Raw genomic sequence first — 21,356 nt, 5'->3', positions numbered from 1 at the left:
ATTAATATAATTTTTTTTTACAATCTTATAAGAATAATCATCTAATTTATTAGGTTATAAATAAATAATAATAACATTTTTAAATTATGTTTTATTTTTTTCTTTAAAAAGGGAGCAAATATTGTAGCCTATTCCTAAGACTAGGATGTTTGCCCAAATCTTCACCAAGAAAATGTTAGAAATGAATAAAAAAACAATAAATATGTTACATGTGTTTATGTGTCGAAATATCTGAACAAATAATGAGCAAATAAATTTAAATTTTTTAAATGTATATAAATTATTTTGTTTTAACTCTTTAGATAAATCATGATATTTAGTGGAAAGGAAGGACACATTAGACGCTCTCATGGACTGGAATGCTGTTTTCAGGAATATGACTGCTAACGGAAGTGGGGTGAATCCAGTCTGCTTACAGACCAGATCTGAATTGCTATCTGTAAAGATATTTTTATTAATGTTAGGATCATATTTGTCTCCATCTGCATTGTTAATTAAATTAATATTATTGTTATCTCTCATAACAGCATCCTTGGCCAAGTATAAAGTGTAGTCTCGATAAACTTCATGATGAATATCATTGAATTTTGTAATAAATGCATGTTTGATCCAATCTACAAAAATTTCACACATTAAAACGAGAGCCATATCTGGGAAAAGTTGGAAAAAATGATTAATGTCCCAGGAAAACTCAGTCATGTTACGTAGAAAAACAACACTCAGGATCACAAAATAGTTAAATCTTTCCCGAACATCACTGCATGTCATCTGGAAAAGATTGGCATTTTCAAATTTTTTGAAAACATTGCCTTTCAGTTCAACAAAGTTGTTGGATATCATGATGGAGAGCAAAGCTTTATTGTGGGAATTAAATGCTACATTTAATGTTGTTGCTTGAAGCAAAATCAAAAATGCATGAATGAAAAGATAGATCAATGCTAACATGAAATGAATGGCTAAGCCTAGGTGACCATTAGAGTCCTTAGAATCACTAGACCTTATTTTATTGGAGTCAAAAGTAGCGGCCCAATAGAGAGACTCTAGTATATCTTGACCTAAAGAAGTACAGAGCCTGTCTGCTATCTCCAGCATGTTAAAAAAGAGATATAATTTTATAATTGCTTGGCCTCTGACTATATGATAAACCATTGATGTATCAATCACACAGAATGCTAAGGTGCTTAAAAGAAGCAAATAGCCTTTTAGTAGATCACATACCTCCGCTGTTTTTAAGTAAAATATTCTTTTTTTCCTGGAGAATCTCTTTCTCTCCCCAAAATAAATAAAAGAATGTAAGAAATGAATGAGAATTGAACCTAGGTGAAAATTAGCTATAATAAATCTTATGGGAAGAAATGTGTAAAGTTGAAGGAAAGAATTTGTGCATTGCAGAAGTCCATATGTAATAAAAATTTCCAATTCAAAGGGTATCTTGAACAAGGAACTAACTTTTTGACATTTTTTAATGTAATTAGCATCATTATCTTGGTATGAATTATAAGCTGAAAAGAATTGCTTTTTAATAAATTGATAAAATGTAGGTTGATATTCTCCCCTTTGTAATTGCAAATCATTTGTTTTATCATTATTTGCTAAATTTTCATTTACATCATCATTTATGTAAGAACTATCTTTATAAAAGGCTTCATTGTTTGTCTCAATAATATTGGCAGGTATATCATGGATGTCTTTATAAAGGGCTTCATTGTTTGGTTCGATAATATTGGCAGATAAATCATGGATGTCTTTATAAATTTTTTAAATTTAAGTGTGAAATATATTATCACCTTCTTTTAGAGATGAAACATTAGTAAGATCCAGATTTAAATTATTGTATAAAAAAATGTCCTCATTGATTTCAGGTAAAATATCCTCTAATTTTTCGATATCAGAATCAGTGAGTTGACTATCAAAGTCATTTGACATTATTTGAGCTCACTATTTATTATGTTAAAAACTAAGCTTGTAAGATTTATCAGATATCAGAGGCTATTAATTTTTTATTAATTTATTCATGTAAAATATTTACTTTAATTATCAACCAAAATGTATAATACATATATATAATTATAAGCAAAGCAATCAATATATAACCATATGCAGGATCTCTTCCATATATCTAGAAAAACATCTCATATGTATTAACCAAATATTTTACCATAAATTTGTAGAAGATACCATAAAAAATAATAAAATATATTATCACCTGTCTTTCGAATAATTAACGATATGTGTGTGTCAAATCTACAGCTGATATATTGCCATATCGACACCAATGATATATATAACTATAGATTGGCGATCATGCATAAAAAACGTCCACCTATTGAAATCAGCTGTAGCGCCATTTTGTAGCTTGTACGTTGATCAAATGCCTCAATAATGATAATAATTTTAAAAAATTTAACAATTTTACTAATAATTTTTAATGTAATTATGTAAAATAATCAAATGAATCCTAACCTCAACTGATCTTCAATTAAATTACATGGGTATTCTCTAAAATAAAAAAAACTTAACATTTAATCCAATAGTAGTACATAATATCATTAAATTACTTTCACCCAGAAATTATTCAGAAACATAGATTGCTACAACATCACTGAAACAAAAATCACCAAAATTATACCCATACAAAATATTCCATACTTATATCTAATACACCCTCAAATATTCAACCAAATAAGGTCCACTGCCTATATATAATTGCCAAAAAAACTTATCACACAGATTCCTTTGACTCAGTCAAGAAAATACATCTTTCAATCATAGTTTTAAGTTAATTTATCTACTTGATTAATATTATTATAAAAATAAATTTATTTTTAAACATTCCTCAATTATTTAACCCCCAATCATTTATTAGAATATCTAATTTATTTTATACATATTAATTGCAAAGATATATATATATATATATTAATTAAATCTTTTTGAAACAGTTTCTTATATATAATCTATCTATCATCGTGTGTGATTGCTATTCTTACAAGGCGGATTCTCTGTAAGATATAGAATGTCTTAAAGGAACTACCGCATCGGGATGGCATCATTCTAGCAGGCGATTTCAATGCTTCAGTAGGTAAATCTAAAAACTCTTCCTGCCTTGGAAACGCCACATTAATACAAAGTACGAACCACAAAGGTAAAAGGTTAATAGAAATCTGCGAGCTTTTCAACATGAAAATTGGAAATACTTTCTTCAATCATCCAACTCATCACATCATGACTTACAAGAGTCCTTCCTTTGGCACTACCTCACAGATAGATTTCTTTGTAATTTCCACTAAGATCTTCAAGTGGGTGAAAGACATCAAGGTAATGAGTAAACTTAACCTTACACTTTTTACGGACCATTGGGTTGTGAACTCAAAATTAACAACAGTATCTTCCCAAACCACACTAGACAGAACAGTCTCACCACTGTAAAATACATAGCTAGAAAAGACTTGGCACAACTAAATGACTTAGAGGTGAAAGAAGAGTTCGTCTCTAAATTAACATCATGGAGAAACACAGTAAATGGCATGATAAACACAAATCTGACCTGGAAGGACATTAAGCTGAATTTATTAGGTAGTATAACATCATGCTTAAGACCACGCACCAAGATGAGAGAGTGGCTCACCCCTTCAACAATACATATAATTAAGAATCTTACAACAAATATATCCCACCATCAATTCGCAAGACATCATAAGAGGTACATTACTCACCGCATAAGGGCTGACAAAAGACTGTTTATTGCTTACTTATCGAATTCTATCCAATTCAATTTTGATAATAATAATATTTATAAGGCCTTCCAATCTCTTAAACTAATCACCACCTTTATAACCAATCCTTTACCAAGACTACAATTAAATAACAACAAGATTATAACTGACCCTAAGGAACATAGACTTATGGATAGACCACTACATGAACCTCTACAGAACGAGATGGCCTAGACCTAGATGTGACTACCCCTTCCAATCACCCAGTCAGAATCTGAACAAGTCTAATATAGTTGGTGCCATCAAACGTCTAAAAATGCATAAAGCTGCTGGAGCTGATGGAATTTTTGCAGAACTCTGGAAGATAGAGGTAGACCTAAGTGCCAGCTTACTACTTCCCCTCTTTAGGGAGATTTGGAATACGGGCAAGTTTCCTGACGAATGGATGACATCAATTATACTAAACTTCCCTAAAAATAAGTCCCCAAACTGCCTTAAAGATTACAGAGGTATTGCACTGATTCCAGTCACACTAAAAATGTTCACATACATCATATCAGTCAGGATTAAACCAATCATTAACAGGTTCCTTTCTAACGCTATCACATCATACAGGAAGGGCAGAAATACTACGGAGTTGACTATGGCACTTAAGGTCATATCTGCAAAAGGCCAGAATGCATAAACCCCCCATCTTTGCCCTAATGATTGATTTAAGTCAAGCCTTTGACTCCATAATTCAGAATAAAATATTACCCTTGCTGGAAAACATTGGAATAGATAAGCATCTGATAGCGCTAATTAAGATAATTTACGACAATCATAGCGTAGTTCCTCAGCATCTAAATATGAAGTCGCAACCTTTTAAAGCAAATAGGGGCCTCAAACAAGGATGCATCCTTTCACCGATTATTTTTAATGTAATAATGAATGATATCCTAAATAAATCCCTTAAACAGGAATATGCACTCAACACATATTACAGTGATCAACAACACCTCAATGATATGCACAACTCTGTAAACTTTCTATGTTATGCCGACGACTTATGTATTCTAGCCAACTCAGAATACAAATTAAGAAATATTTTATCATTATTTGTCAACAACTGTGATGGATATGGTTTAAGAGTTAACTACACAAAAACCAAACTGATCACCTCAAATACCGATGCGAGTCACTTATACCCCTTTAACTTTGAGGGTAATACGATAGAATTAGTGTCAGATTTTAAATACCTAGGAACCAGGATAACATCATTAGGCCTCACTTTTTTAGATACGAAATCGAGAACGAATAATGCTAGACTCCGCTATCATCAACTGTCGAAATTATGGTCATCCAACCAAATATCAACTAATTTAAAAATAAGACTCTTCAAGTCCATAATTGTACCCATTTTTACCTACGGCCTGGAGACTTGGCAGGACTCAAAAAGTAACATCAACACAATTCAGACATTTATAAACAAATGCCTTAGAAGAATCACCAAAACGTATTATCCAAACAACACATCAAATACAACGCTCTGGAATAGATGCGACATCCTACCAATCAATCGTCTCATACCCTTGAGGAGACTAGAATAACTAGGCCATAGTTTAAGGCACTCGCAGGAAAATATATTCTCGTCCTTGAAATGGTGCCCTGACGGTAGGAAGAAAACTCCTAAATACTATTGGTTGGCGAAATGTTTGAAAGATATGGACCTGATTAACCACTCGTTTGCAGATTTCATGGCGCTCAGCAAAAACAAGAAACACCTAAAGGAACATTTACAATACATGTTAAAATATGGCCTAAATTAATATTGAAACCGTTCTTCTCCTTTACGTTCTTGCAATAAATGGAATAAGTATATTTGATAATGATAATAACCTGAACAACAACAACATAACTTAACTTCTTTTATTAACCCACGACCTTCTTTTCTGGACACACAATATCGGTGACGATAACTATAACAATTACGAAACTATTAGTTGTATAATGGACAATGTGAAGATAAACTGGTTATAATAATAACGCAATAACTCGGACGAACCCAAATATCATTGGCACAGCACATACAAGATCTACAGGACATACGATATTTGGCACACCGAACAACAAACAAGGAAGAGACTCTTCATGCAAACTTAACATAAACTCTCAATACTTACCAAGATATAAGGGTTATTATTTTTTGTTGCCTCACTAAATATCACCTAAGGATGCAGGTACATTTTTTATATGACATTATTTTTTTTTCCTTAACACTATTCTGTTGGTAATGGAACTAATACATCATCATTATTGTACTTCTTCCTTCTTCACTTTGCTAACTGGCTACATAGTGGTACCGTCCACTATAATAAAACGAGGTAATCTATATACTAATGAAAATATATGATGCACGCTTCAACTCCTGGTGGGTGATGAAATTGCACTTCGTGCAATTTCTGGCGTGGTTATAAATGAATGAATGAATTTTATTAATTATTAATAATTCAAAAATTGCTTTGAAGACAGTTAGGCAAGTGAATTATGTTGAGAGCTATCAGAAGCTGTGTCAATGATGTATACACTATTAGATTGGCGATTCCTTTTAAATGCATCAAAAAGTGTGCATATATAGAAATAGGTCATTATGCCATTAAATTTGTAATTCATAATCTTAAAAATGTATTCTTGTTAGGTAAAGTTTTGTGAAGCAATCTTAAATCGAAAAAAGTTGTTCTTTAAGCAGATTATATAAATATCAAATAAAAATGATGAATTAAGATTTTGTGAAAGATATTTTTATTATGCACGAAATTAATGGTACTAAATTATAAGCATGAAGTTTAAGCGAAATGATAGTCGTACACTATATGCCTATTATCAAGGAAAAGATAATTTTTTTTATATCATTGCATATACTATAACGAACAGATATCCTGCCCAAATTATATTTAAAATTATTTTTCAAGTAACAAATTTCAAGGTTAATTCTTTATATTTTTGATATATAAACCATTAACTTATATCATAAAAAATGGTAATTCTCAAGCTTAATTCAAGCATTGTTATTTTATTGTAGATATTAACTAAATATTTAGCTAATAACATGAAATATTTTGAAAACAATTGATAATTTTCAGGCTTATTCAACTATAATATTTATTTATATTTTTAACATATAAACTAAATATTTCGCCTTTTTCATCAAACATTTTTAAAAACAATCGGTAATCCTCCGGCTAAAACATAAACTAAATGTTTTACATTCCACTAAAAATTTTAAAACTATTCGTAATCCTTAGGCTTATTCGAGCATTGTAAAATTTCTTTTTATTTTTAACATATATACTAATTAATAGATAGGAAAGAAGAATATCTGATTTATTCCTTGGAAAAATTGGAAGAAACAATAAAGCCATTTGAAGAATTGAATTATATCTTTATATATATTTAATTCAAAATTGCTAACATCTCCAATTTTTTCACCCATTGATTATAGCAAGTTTAAATATAAAAGTATAAATTACCTGTATATATTTGGGGAATATTACTCTAACTACAGTCGCTATTGATCTTCCAATTACACCAGCAGAAATTTTTAAAAGTTATTTATATTGTCAATACTTAAATTAATTAATAAAATAAAAATTTATTATAATAAAATTAACTCAATGTTCAGAGTAGTGTTGCCAAATGGCTATGCCGAATTGACTTACGACTCGACCCTAGTTGCAATAAAAAACGACTCCGAGTCGAGTCGACTAAATGAGCCGCGTTAGTCAGTTCGCTTAGTCGACTCACTACGGAATTTTTTTAGTTTTTTTTTATTTAAAAATAAATTATATTTTATGATATTTTTTTTTATATGTATTTGGTAAAACAACTCCATTTAGGTCATTTATATAAACGGCTAATGTTAATAAAAAATCTAGTAAATTGCTAAATTTTATTTTACTGATTAATGTGAACAAAATTATATTAAGCATATTTGTGTTGAAACTAAAGATTTTTTGATCCAAATTCTGCTTCATGGATTTTAGACTTAATTTGGTGTAAATTTTGATCACATGAACTTAAGCCGCTCTAGAGTTTGCTCAGACCGGCTCAGGAGCTGACTCAAGCGGCTCAGGAGTTGGCTCAAGCCGGCTCGGGAATTTGCTCATGCCGACTTTTGAACATTTATTTGTGATGTTAAACGACTGAGCCAAGTCTTCGCCCAGAACTTAACCATTTTTTGAGTCTAATAATTGACTCAGGCTCAAGCTAGCTCATTGAAACATATGAGTCCGCTGGCTCAGACAGAATTAATCTCAAGCCGGCTTAGAAGTTAACTTGAGTTCAATTTTGTGCCTAAATTTATTTATATGTGATTAAAACATTTTAAAATTATAATTACATAGAAATGTGCCTTAGCCATATTGAGTCGAAATTTATTTGTATGTGCTTAAGACATTTAAAAATTATAATTATGTGGAAATAGTGTGCCTTAGCCATTTTGAGTCGAAATTTATTTTGATATGCTAAAGACATTTATAAATTATAATTATGTGGAAATAGTGTGCCTTCGCCATTTTGTGTAAATTTTTTAATTCCGAATCAAGCTAGATCTATGAGCAACATGAGTGAGTTACCTAAATTTGTTGCAGAACATTTAGGTCGCTCACGTATTTATTTATAACTACAAGTAAATATATTAAAAAACTCTACTAAAAAATAATTTCGGTTCGGTCCTAATATTTTTTATAAAATTTAAAATCGGCCGGACTTTAAATTTTAATTGAAATCATTACATTTTGTCAAATAAATTGATATATTTAATTCTTATAAGAAACAAAGCGCTAATATTATTTTTCAGTATAATATTATTTTACGAAAAAAAATATAAATTTTTCTATATTAAAATAAATACGGGCCAGACGGACAAATAATTTTTATTTTGGGTGTAGCTTTTGGGACAAATAAAAAAAATTTTGTTCGGGATCGGGCTAGGTACACATATTTTTTTAGATTTCGGGCCAAGCAGGGATTGAAAAATTAGGCCCAATGAAGATCACTAATTTCTAACTCTAATTTGAAAAATGAATAATATTTTACTCTTTCCAAAGTCTGATTCATTTTTTATTTATTATAAAATTGAATTTTTTTTTTATCGCGTAATTTTTTAAAATTAATATTTTATATTAATTATTTATCGCCATGTATATATATGCTTATGCCATGCTGTAAATATAAATATCTATTTTCAAAAATCAAATAGGGCTTATTATAGACTACAGCTATTTTGGAAACTAGTGTTGTAATCGCTGATCTAAGCTAGCATAATCCTAAAGTCTGCCATTTTTACAGTTAAAAATCCACTCAGTCTTTGTTTTTTTTAAATTGCCTAATGTAAATTTTTATTATTATTATATTAAAATAATTATTTATGTATATGTATGCAAGCCATGCTATATGGAAAAAAAGACAAAGTTAGAAGCTCTTTGTAAATAAATTAATAAATAAAAATAAAAAAGTTATTATTAAAAATAAAAATAATAAAGGCAAGGAAAAAATTTAAAATTATGAGCTTACTAAACGAGCCTACTAAGTGAGCTGACTAATTGAACCGAGAAAGTACGACTAAGTGAGAAGATTAACGAGCCAACTATTCGAATCGGCTAACGCGGATTCTTGATCGGTTTGAGTCAGAGCCGTTTTTTAGGACTACGACTCGAGTTGCAAATCGTAAGAACTCGACTTTTTACTCACACTAGTTCGGATACAATTCAATCCAATTCTATGATAACAGTAATAAAGAAGACATATTAAACAGGTGCCATATATTATATCAAACTTGATTACTTATATTTATTGTCGTGGTAGGCAGGGAGTTGGTAAATAAATTTTATTTTTAAAAATTAGATAAGTATCAAAATATATTTATCTCTCTCTTTCAAGTATCAATTTCATAATATATATGGTAAATTCCATATCAAATCAACCAAGGTTTCAACCCGACCCCTTTCAATTTTTTTTAAATTTTGCATACTGGTAGTATATACTATAACTAAGAAAAAAATGAAATTTTACCTCCCAAAAAGGCTTACCCGCTAAGATATGGGCGTTTAAAGCGCGGAAAAAATGGTACATTTTTGACAGAATGTGCCTCATTTATTTTCAAATATCTCGAGAAATGATTAAGTTAGAAAAATAATTTAAATTTTATTATGTAGCTTAATAATAGTTCTTTAATATGACATAAAAATAAATATAATATAAATTTGATGAATGTCCAAAACCGGATGTATAAAACCGGAAATGGCCATAGAAAAAAAAAGGTATTTTTTTTTTCGAAATTTTTTTCCTGTAGATAGATATAACCCTGCTTTATATTTGTACCAAATCCTAGCCTGGGATGAAAAAGGGTCTAGGAGTTATGACTCTTTATATGGCTTAAATTAATCAAAAATATCTTCATTTAATGAATACTTATAAAATAATGTTTATTTAAAAATATTAAAATTCAACAAATATCATCATATTTAATTGATAAATTCACATTCATATTGTAGTTTTCGTAACCCCTAATGTGTAAGCTCTATAACTTTTACTTCATCTTAAAATCATAATCACAATTTAATTGTTGGCGAATACTTAGTTATTGCCGACTTTTCGGAAAATTATGCATTTATAGTGCAAGACCATGCATAGGGATTTCATTGGAAAAATAATCAGTCCACTATTCACTCTTTTATCATTTATTATCGTCAGGACAGCACTATAAAACATATAAGTTTAGTGGTGATATCAGATTGCTTAAAGCACAATGCCTGTGCCTTTTATTTATTTTAAACTAAAATGATCTTATTTTTAAAAGAAAGATTTGTTACATTGACCAAAATTTATTATTTTTCTGATGGGGCCGTAACCCAATATAAAAATAAAAAAATTTAATAAATCTCTATAATCATTGTGATTTTGGTATAAAGGCCGAGTGGCATTTTTTTGCTACAGCTCATGGAAAAAGTCCGTGCGACAGTTTAGGAGGTATTACAAAACGGTTAGCAGCTCGAGCTAGTTTGCAACGGCCATGTCAAAACCATATTTTGACACTAATGGATTTATTCGACTTTGCAACAAATAATATACATGGAGTAAATTACATTTTTGTAAGCAATAATGAATACAATAATATGGAAAATCATCTAGAAAGCAGATTTTTGAGTATATGATATATTGTAAACATAATTATGAATTATTATATTATATGTAATTATGCATTTCAGAAAAATAAAGTTATAAATTGGTTTAGAAATATTTTGTCAAGTAATTTTCAGTCACAATATGTTAACAATTAAAAATAAAAAAAAGTTAGGGCCTATCATTTAGACATAATTTTTAAAAAAACATCATTTCATAAGTATTCATTAAATGAAGATATTTTTGATCAATAAAGCCATATAAAGAGTCATAACTCTTAGACCCTTTTTTATCCCAGGCTAGGATTTGGTACTATAAAGCAGTGTTATATCTATCTACAGAAAAAAAAATTTCGAAAAAAAAATACCTTTTTTTTTCTATGGCCATTTCCGGTTTTATACATTATCATATTTATTTTTATGTCATATTAAAGAACTATTATTAAGCTACATAATAAAATTTAAATTATTTTTCTAACTTAATTATTTCTCGAGATATTTGAAAATAAATGAGGCACATTTTGTCAAAAATGTACTATTTTTCCGCGCTTTAAACGCCCATATCTTAGCGAGTAAACCTTTTTGGGAGGTAAAATTTCATTTTTTTCTTAGTTATAGTATATACTACCATTATGCAAAATTTAAGAAAAATTGAAGGGGGTCGGGTTGAGAATCGACTTTTTTTGGTTTATATGTATACAATAAATGTGAATAATGATAAATAAAAAAGATATAAAAAGGTTCTTTAATTTACTACATTTGAATGTGTAAGTAATTGTCTTAGTATGTTAAAAGAAAAATATATATATATATGTATTCTCATTAGACGCCAATCAGATGGATAGTAGACATCTGATTGGAGAAAAAAATTATTATTATTTAATGTAAAAAAAGAAATAATAAATATAATAATAATTATAGATATAGATTTGTATTATTGATAGTGAAAATCATTATGTATTTCTAGGATAATTTTTATAAAAAATAAAGAAATTTTGAATAATCTATGTTTTTTTTATATATATATATATTTCGAAAAATATATTCAGGAATATACTTTAGAAGAATATACTTAAAAGGTTGGAAATATATTCAGGAATCCAAGGATTAAAATTGTATCAATACTTAAAAAGTGTTGACCGTATTCCCAGGATTTGAACCTGGAAATTCATGGGTATTCATTATTACAAGGTAAAGAAAAAAACTCCATTTTATTTTACATATTATATGTTACCTTAGGACACAACGCAATAATAACGTTTTTGTTGTTAAAATTTTTTTTTAATTTTAATTAACAAAATAGTTTGAAAGATATTTTTGTTTAGGTTAGTTCGATTAACACCCAGGCTTTATAATATAATATAACTTTTTGTAATAACGTAATTTTAGAGTAAAATTTCGTAATATGCGATGGTTGTGTATTTCGATAAGTATTCTGAGCCTACTTTTATTAATAAAATTGCCATCTTTAAGGATATGGGTTATAAAATCTTGTAACAGAACCTTAATGAATTGGATATAGACAATCACTTAGTTACATTAGGATTAATAATAATTATATATTTAATATATATACTTTTAAAATTTTTATGTGGAAAATGTACTTTGGTTGCGACCAAGGTATATGGTAATTGGAAAAGGGACACTCTGGTGTCGATTAATTGTTTTAAGAGAATTTCGGACTCGGAAAGTAGTTTAAATGGAATTTTAAATGAAATCAAGAACAGCAAATCAGGAATGGTTGAAACGATGAAAGATAATAATGATGATCGTTTGGAATTTGTGGAGAGATCAGTGGTTATCCTCCAGGAATTAAAAGATATAAAAGAATCTATTAAAGATATTTATAGTGATGTATCTAGGTTGATTAGTAAGAATAATCAAGGGGATAAGAAACAATTCGGTGATAGAATTATTTCGAATGGGAAGAGTTTTCCAAAAATTATTACTGACATGATTTGTAATCGGTGCGGTTACAAGGGTCATTATTCTAAGACCTGTATTGTAAAAGAACAGAATTTTAGAATGGGTTTTCCATTGCAAAAATCTAGTGGAGAAAATTCCAACGTAAGAAAGATTTCAGGCCTAGATGTAAATAAAGTTGATTCGTTGAAATCGGATTTGGATGGGTCTCGTGTATGTTTTAAATGTAAAGAGACGAGACATTTAGCTATAAATTGTGCTTCACACTGACTATATGATAGCGAATGTAATATAGCAGTTAAAATAGAGGGAAATAAAAATTTTAGGAAAGTATATTATAATAATAAAAAGAGATGGGATTCTCATAATTTTAATGGTTTTAATGAAAATGTTTGTTATCATGAAGATAAAGTTAAAACTGTTGATTATAGTTTTAATGTGAATATAATGAAAAATAATGCTTTTAAATGGGAAAAATTTCCTGGGAGCATTGTGAAATATACAAATAGAAGAAATGTTGATAATTTTAAATGGGAAAAATATCCTCGGGATATTATTAAAATATATAGTTATATTAGTAAAAAGCCTCGAAATTCCGAGTTGAATTTAGGAGGAAATTTACGAGGAAATTTTAATTCTAATGAAATGCATATTTCAGAGGGAATATATAGCGATCAGCCCCTTAAAACTTGTGAAATTTTAAGGACTGATGGAATAAATAGACTGGGTCAATGTCCTAGGGTTAACTTGAGAATTGACTGCAGGCATACTGATATGCTATTTGACACTGGTGCGAGCATTTCGATAATGTCTTGTGAATATGTTTATAAATATTGGCCTAATGGCGTGATTATTAAGGAAAATATGTGTTTAAAACAGTTCGATGGTTCTGAAATTGAGGTTTTTGGTAAAACTCAATGGTATGTGGTTTTTAATGATACTATCATAAGTTTAGATTTATGGATAGTAGGAAAAGCCGTGGAAACTATTATGGGGTGGGATTGGATTACCACAATTGGACCCTATAATAATTATTGGAATTTATTTATCATTGATAGCGAATTAGCTGGTGATAATGTTAAAAGAAAATTAATGGCGGATAATATCCGAAATGAACTTCAGAAAGAAGGGATATCTAAATTATTGAACGATGAAAACAGGATTGTCGTTAATAATAATTTTATTGAAACACCCGAAAAGGTAGTGATCAGTTCTGATCATACTGAAATAAATGGTAAAATTGATAGGGATCAATTTATGGAAATTGAAATCGATGGATTAAAAAAGATCGATCTGGCTATACCTATTTTGGTTAGAAAATATGGTATAATTTTTGAAGAAAAATTAGGACGTTTAAATGATTATCAAGTAGACGTTAAACTTAAAAAGGGTTTTTCACCCAACTTTTTGGCTTGCCGAAGAGTTCCTTTTGAGTGGAAAAGGGAGATCGATGAAGAATTAGATCAATGGGTTAGAAATGGCATCATTATTCCTGTGGAATATAGTGAGTGGGCCACACCATTGGTACCTGTTAGAAAATCGAATGGAAAGTTAAGGCTATGTGCTGATTTCCGTGTAACCTTAAATAGATGGGTAGTGGAGGTAAAATATCCATTGCCTAGGATTAAGGAGATTTTGGCCAGTTTAAAAGGTATCAAGTATTTTTCCAAAGTTGATTTTTCTTCGTCTTATTTGCAATTGCCTTTGAAAGAAGAAATTCATAAATTATTTACAATAACGACTCCTAAATGATTATTTGCCTTTTGTAGGCTACCGTTTGGATTAAGTGTGTCAGCACCGATATTTCAGCGCACTATGGCATCAGTTTTCCAGGGCCTTGAAGGAGTTTATTATTATATGGATGATGTGTCGGTGACTGGTATAACACCAGAGCAACATAATCAACGTTTGGAAGAGGTTTTCAAGCGAATTCGTGATAAGGGTCTGAGGGCCAGCAAAGAAAAGAGTGTTCTTGGGGTAACGGAAGTTATCTAATTAGGACATCGGATAAATGGAATGGAGGTGAAACCTCTGGATAAAAATTTAAAAAATATAACGAATATGAATCCGCCAACCAATAAAGCGGTTGCAATCATTTTTGGGTATGGTAAATTATTACCATCGTTTTGTGGAGGATTTTGCAAAAGTGGCATCTCCATTGTATGGTTTATTAAAAAAAGGTGCTCATTTTGTGTGGAAAATTGAACAGAAAAATACTTTTGATATTTTAAAAGAAAAAATTGGTGAGGAACCGATTTTAGTATGTTTTAACAATGATTTAGAGATCATATTGGCAGTTGGTGCATCCAACAAGGGGGTTGGAGGTGCATTGTTACATTTAATGGATGGTGTGGAAAGACCCATCATATTTTTTTCGAGAGTTTTCAGGGAAGTTGAAACTAGATAATAGGTTATTGAACAAGAAGTTCTAGCGGTTATCTTTGGATTAACCAAATGTCGTGAATATTTGATCGGTAAAAGATTTATAATTTACACGGATCATAAGCCGTTAATTCATTCATTTAAAAAAGATAATAAAGAGTTAATGCTGTCTCCCCGGTTGCAACGTTGGTTGTTTCTGGTGGGAAGTTTTAATGTGGAAATCAGATATCGCAGGGGCAAGGAAAATTGTTTGCCTGATATTTTATCTAGGTTAGGATCCAGTGAAGGGGATTTTGACGTTAACAAAAGTATAATGGTGAATGAAGACAGGGCATTAATTTGTTCTTTATCACATATGTTAAAGGGTGGTCCTACGAATTGGGAGGATCTTAAAAGCAATACCTTAAGGGATAAGGAATTGGGTCGAGTAAAATTATTTTTGACGGGACAAGAGCCGTGGAAAAATAGTAGTAAAGTTTATAAAAAAATTGAAAAGGAATTGTCCATAGTGGATAATTGTTTGATGAGGGGTAATAGAGACGTGATTCCGTTAAAATTACGGAGTAAAATTGTACGATTGTTACATGCAGGACATCAGGGTCGAGATAAAATGAAATCTTGGGCTCGTGAGTATGTATGGTGGCCTGGAATGAGCGATGATATTGAAAAGATTACGAGGAGTTGTATTCCATGTAATTCGTGTGCCGCTATGCCCCGGAAGGAAATAGGCAGTTATTGGCCGTGACCTGAAAAGCCGTGGGAGCGTATTCACGTGGATTTCTTTGACTTAAGCAAGAAGTCGTATTTTTTAGTTGATTGATGCATATTCTAAGCGGATTGAGTATGAAGAGGTTCATGGATTAACCACTAGGATTGTTATCAAATTGTTACAAAGTTTATGGGCTAGATTCGGGATTCCAAAGACTATTTTGTCTGATGGAGGTCCGGCCTTTGTAAGTGAAAGTTTCAGAGATTTTTGTAATGCATTGGAAATTAAATACGTATTAGCTCCACCATATCATCCCAGTTCCAATGGACAGGCGGAGAGAATGATAACTATAGTGAAAAATTGGATTAAAAAGGCCAAACAAGAAAATAATGATGTTTGGATGGCCCATTTATATTATAATAATTCCAGAAACCGGGAGGGAATTACGCCGGTGGAGTTATTTTTGGGAAGAAGGACCAGAATGCCGTTGGATTTCTTAAAGTCCAAAGATGGAGCTGGTGTACCTTCTGTTGATAAGATTGTAATAAAATATCCTGTGGGAAGAAGTATATGGGCCCGTTTGTTTGATAACAAAGGGAAGAAATGGGAAAAAGGTCATATAGTAGAGAACCTTGGTTCCAAATTAAATGAACTTTTGTTAATAAATGGAATTACGGTAATCAGGCATAATGATCACGTAAGGTTAGGAGAAAGTAAGAAAGGATAAAGATAATATGGAAATGCTTAAATATTAATCTTATCTTATTTCTTCCAGAATCTTAGATTTTTGTGATAATATAGCATAATATGTTAATATGTTAATATGAATATTGAAAATATTGATTATTTCGGGATACTCCTGATACGATACTTGCGTAGTATTGGGGGTAAGATAATGTAATAAAGATAGAGGTAGGCTTATTTGTGATTAAGTGCTAATGGAATTCATTAAAGGATGCTTAATTGAAACATTGAAAAGCCTGGAAAATAAAGGGAGTTTTATATTTCGGAGGGAGAACTCAACATCCTATAATTATACGGGATTATAATTGAGTCTCGGGGTATTGAAGGGCAAAGGCGATTTTTTGTGTGTGTTTTCCCTTGAAGGAAGAGATTCCTTTGGTTATTTAATTAATCACGTAATTGATAAAATTAGTGGAGTACAAAACAAAATTATATAAATTAATAAATTAGTTGAATACTGAACAACTGGGGGTGTTTTGGTAATTTATGCTTTCGGTAAAATGGTAATAAAGGCCATCGGAGGAAAGTATTTTATTAATTTATTGATGATTTTATATACTCGAGTATCCTCATTGTAGAGCGATAGTGAGTATTAGTAACATAATTAAATGGTATAACGAGAGAATCGTTTATGATTATGTTATATACCGAGCAGCTGTTTTTTTTTCTTTCAGGGAAAGAAAAGAAGTAAAATTTAAAAAAAGTAAATTTTTGTGATGATTGGTCAGTGGAAAAAGAAAAAGAAAATTATGTTTTTTTTGTTTTCACGGACGGTTTACTTTGATGTTGCTATGGTTATAAAAAAAAACTTCAAATTGTTGTTATGCAAATAAAAGACTATAAACTTTGACCTTATGGTTGAACTAAGAGTATAAACTTTGACCTTGTGGTTGAACTAATGTGATTCACAAAAGTGAGAAAACAATTCTAGGATAAAATTTTCGTTTCAATTGATGTTATTAAGGGCTATCGTTATTCAAATCAAGCCAACGATTACCGGATGACTATCGTGATTCAAGTTAAGCCAACGATTAAATGCTGACTATCGTTATTCAGATCAAGCCCGCAATCGCATGACGATTATCGGTACAACTAGTAATCAAGCTCAAGAGTATATAAATATGGAGTAAAAGTGGACAACTGGATATCCTTATTTTTCCTTATGAATACAATATAAAGAAAAAATTCTTTTATTATAACAACATAATTAGTAATATAATATTTTTCAAAATATATATTAAATATTATATTTAATGGTGAGGAATGTCATTGGCCCATAAAGGGGTGACATGTCTTAGTATGTTAAAAGAAAAAAATATATATATGTATTCTCATTAGACGCCAATCAGATGGATTGTAGACATCTGATTGGAGAAAAAAATTATTATTATTTAATGTAAAAAAAGAAATAATAAATATAATAATAATTATAGATATAGATATAGATTTGCATTATTGATAGTGAAAATCATTATGTATTTCTCGGATAATTTTTATAAAAAATAAAGAAATTTTGAATAATCTAAATATTGTGTTTTTTTTATATATATATAATTCGAAAAATATATTCAGGAATATACTTTAGAAGAATATACTTAAAAGGTTGGAAATATATTCAGGAATCCAAGGATTAAAATTGTATCAATACTTAAAAAGTAATGTTGTTAGACGGCTCGATTTTAACCGATTTTTAAAAACTGATAACTGAATATTTTTTCTAAAAAAAATATTACCTAATCTGCGGGATTTTCTAATAGATATCCAAACCTCTGTATTACCTATGATATATTGCGTAATATTTTTCTGGATAAATTATTGAGTTAGACGTTTTTTAAAAATCGGCTCAAATTGAGCCGTTTAACAACACTAGGTGTATAAATTGAACATAAAAATAGTTTAAATTGAATGTATAAAAAAGTTAAGTATGTGTATGAACGAAGCAAAATATAACCTTTAGATACTATTTAATGACCTAATATAAATAAAACATAATTTTAATTTATTAATAATTCTATTATGCAACATTTATTTAGATAATCTATTATTTATCAAACCATTTTATAGTAATTTACTTGATTTGTATAATATTATTTGAAATAAAATATTGTTTTAGAGGGTGAGCATGTCAATATGATCAGCTTTTCTAAGATTCCGATAAGTATTGAAGAAACGTTTTGAATTCATATCCAGCAAACTGAGTACCTTTATCAAAAAAATGTAACAAATAACCCAAATCTAGCAATCGCCGAATTAATAATAGTTAAAATTGTAACTTTAACCTATTTGGTTAGGGTATGAATATTCAATTGCATAACAGCACTTCTCTGGCTCTCGGTTCTTCTTCTTGAAAACTTTTGCAGAATTTAACGAAATCGTCAACATCACGCTCAAGATTTAGCCAAAAAACATCCTGATTAGTAAGAAATAGGTGTGCAATATAACATTAGACCGTCTTCGGATGTGTCACAAGAAATCACAACAGGAATATCGGCTGAATAAGGAATTATTGTATCATCTGTTTTAGGGTTGCAGGTATGAAAAAATGAATTTTTTCAAAAATCATAATGATCACAAATATATAAATTCATCTCCTTAAGAAATCAAAATAATGTAATTAAAATATCAAGTAAAATAAATGATGACCTTCTTTTAAAATATTTTGGTTCAAACTGTTTTTGAATAAAAAATGAAATATATAAAAACTGTAACATTTTGATGTTTTTCTAAGGATTGAGAGATTAGAACCGTTGTCAAATAAAGAAAGGTTAGAACTAAAATGATACTAAATCAGACAAATATCCTCGATTATATATACTTTTCTATAATATTCGTCAAATAAAGAAGGGTTAGAACTAAAATGATACTAAATCTTTATTAAATAATAAGATAAAAACATAATCAAAATAAAATTAATACAAATTAAAATTAAAAATTAAAGATTAAAAAAATTAAAATTAAAAATTAAGTTCGTAAAATCATAATTTAATCATCTTTTTCGCATCATAATTTCTCCATTATATATCCTTTTTCTTTAATCAACATTTGCATAGTCTCAATTTGTACCGAGATTTAATTCTTTTTTCTTGAATAGATTTGAATATCTTTCGTCTTCGTAATTTTATTTAAAAGTAATCTGCCTGTCTGGCGTTTTTCTTAATCTAATAAATTTGCATGTTACCACAATTACAACACCTTTCCACTTAGATTAGTCCCACCATTCTGCAAATGATCTCCTTTCTTCCGATTTTGACTTTACTGATCTTGTTTCTCCACCGAATCTATTCGTCTTAATCTTTAATGTCTTATAGTTTCTAACAGGGCGGTCTATTGTCTAATATTCTTCACTTCCAAGGACTGTTTGTATCCGATTACAATCTGAAATTCTTGATTCCTTCTGTTTCTTGTCAACCCCTTATAAACGATTATCTCTTGTTCTCTATAGGCCATTGACGAACTCGATACTTCTGTTATCATGATTCCCGATACATTCTTCTAGCTCTTTTAATTATATTTCGTTTTAATCCCACATTATCCTAGTCTGTGCTTGTTTCTAACGGTTTCTAGTAACTAATGACGGTAAACGACTGCCGATAATTTGTCTGCGAGTAACGATTGTTTCCACGACTTCTTGTTTCTAAGATCATCGATTTTTTTATCCTATACTAAAGTTTTGATAAGCAATTGGCGATAATTTGTCAACGATTAACGATAGCATCCTGGTCTTGACCACTTGTTCTACCTAGTCGCTTGTCAAGATATCCACGTTGTCTTAAGATCTCTCATACGATATACCTACAAAAATACGAATCGAATAATTCCATTATTCGTATTAAATTCGAAAATTCGAATCGAATAATGGAATTATTCGTATTCGTTTAAATCAAATAATTTATTATTCGTATTCGTATGAATAATAAAGTGATTATTCGATTCGATTCGTCGAATATTCGATTCGATTCGAAAATTTTATTTACCATGAATTAAAAAAGATCTATTATAAAATTTATTTTGTAAAATTTAACTAAGGATAAAGGCAAACAAATTTTATTAGTGAGACAGTATACATATATAATATATTTATATACAATGTGGAAAAATCAATATAATATTCATATCTATAATGTTGAAGATAAATCTGACAACAGCCAATTTTTCAAACATAAAGTTTTTCGGTTATTTCCTCCTTTAACGACATTCTGTATTTTGTAACCATATGAGCTCCAACAGAAAAGAGTCGCTCACATGGGGTTGAAGATCCCTGTATCGACAATATGTCCCTCGCCATTTTAGATAACACGGCATTAGCAATATTTTACAAATAAAGTGGTAAAAACTTTAGGCAAAAAGTCAAATTTATGATTTCTCCATCATCAAATGAAAGAGAAATATCAGGTTTGCCCGTCATTCTTGATGTGATGGGATTAACAGTTTATTATAATTGTATATGTTATGTGTTATATAAAATACCTTCTTCGTCCATCTCTAGCATAAAAGAAATTTATAAAGTAATGGTCTATTATGAGATAAATTAAAATGGAGTTTCAAAATTTGGCGCAATTTTCATTATTCCACTAGGAGATTTTATTAAATTGAAATAATTTCAAATAATTCCTAATAATAATATATGATTTATATATGATTATTTTCCATTATATATTAATACTATAAATTATTTTAGTCGAATAATCTCGAATAATTCGATCGAATAATAGATAAAAAATT

General features: G+C 29.6%; 2 protein-coding genes across 2 annotated transcripts; one reads left to right on the top strand and one right to left on the bottom strand.

Annotated features, from left to right (window-relative positions):
- Positions 1–39: 39 nt before the first annotated feature.
- LOC135923686 (transmembrane anterior posterior transformation protein 1-like) lies at positions 40–2,205 on the bottom strand. The gene is made up of 4 exons (XM_065458575.1): positions 2,159–2,205; positions 2,030–2,119; positions 1,788–1,989; positions 40–1,745 (listed from the first exon to the last, which is right to left on the bottom strand). Exons 3-4 carry the CDS (start codon positions 1,924–1,926, stop codon positions 85–87), a joined length of 1,800 nt encoding a protein of 599 aa, XP_065314647.1. The 5' UTR covers positions 1,927–1,989; positions 2,030–2,119; positions 2,159–2,205; the 3' UTR covers positions 40–84.
- An 11,041-nt stretch (positions 2,206–13,246) lies between these two features.
- Positions 13,247–14,551, top strand: LOC135924496 (uncharacterized). The gene has a single exon (XM_065459552.1). The coding sequence runs from the start codon at positions 13,247–13,249 to the stop codon at positions 14,549–14,551; it is 1,305 nt and encodes a 434-aa protein (XP_065315624.1).
- The last annotated feature ends 6,805 nt before the right edge of the window (positions 14,552–21,356 follow it).

This window comes from Gordionus sp. m RMFG-2023, chromosome 2 (genome assembly GCF_954871325.1).
Source record: "Gordionus sp. m RMFG-2023 chromosome 2, tfGorSpeb1-WG-v2, whole genome shotgun sequence".
Lineage (NCBI taxonomy): Eukaryota > Metazoa > Nematomorpha > Gordioida > Chordodea > Parachordodidae > Gordionus > Gordionus sp. m RMFG-2023.
Note: the sequence above shows the minus strand (reverse complement) of the source record. Positions and strands in the feature narration are given on the sequence as shown.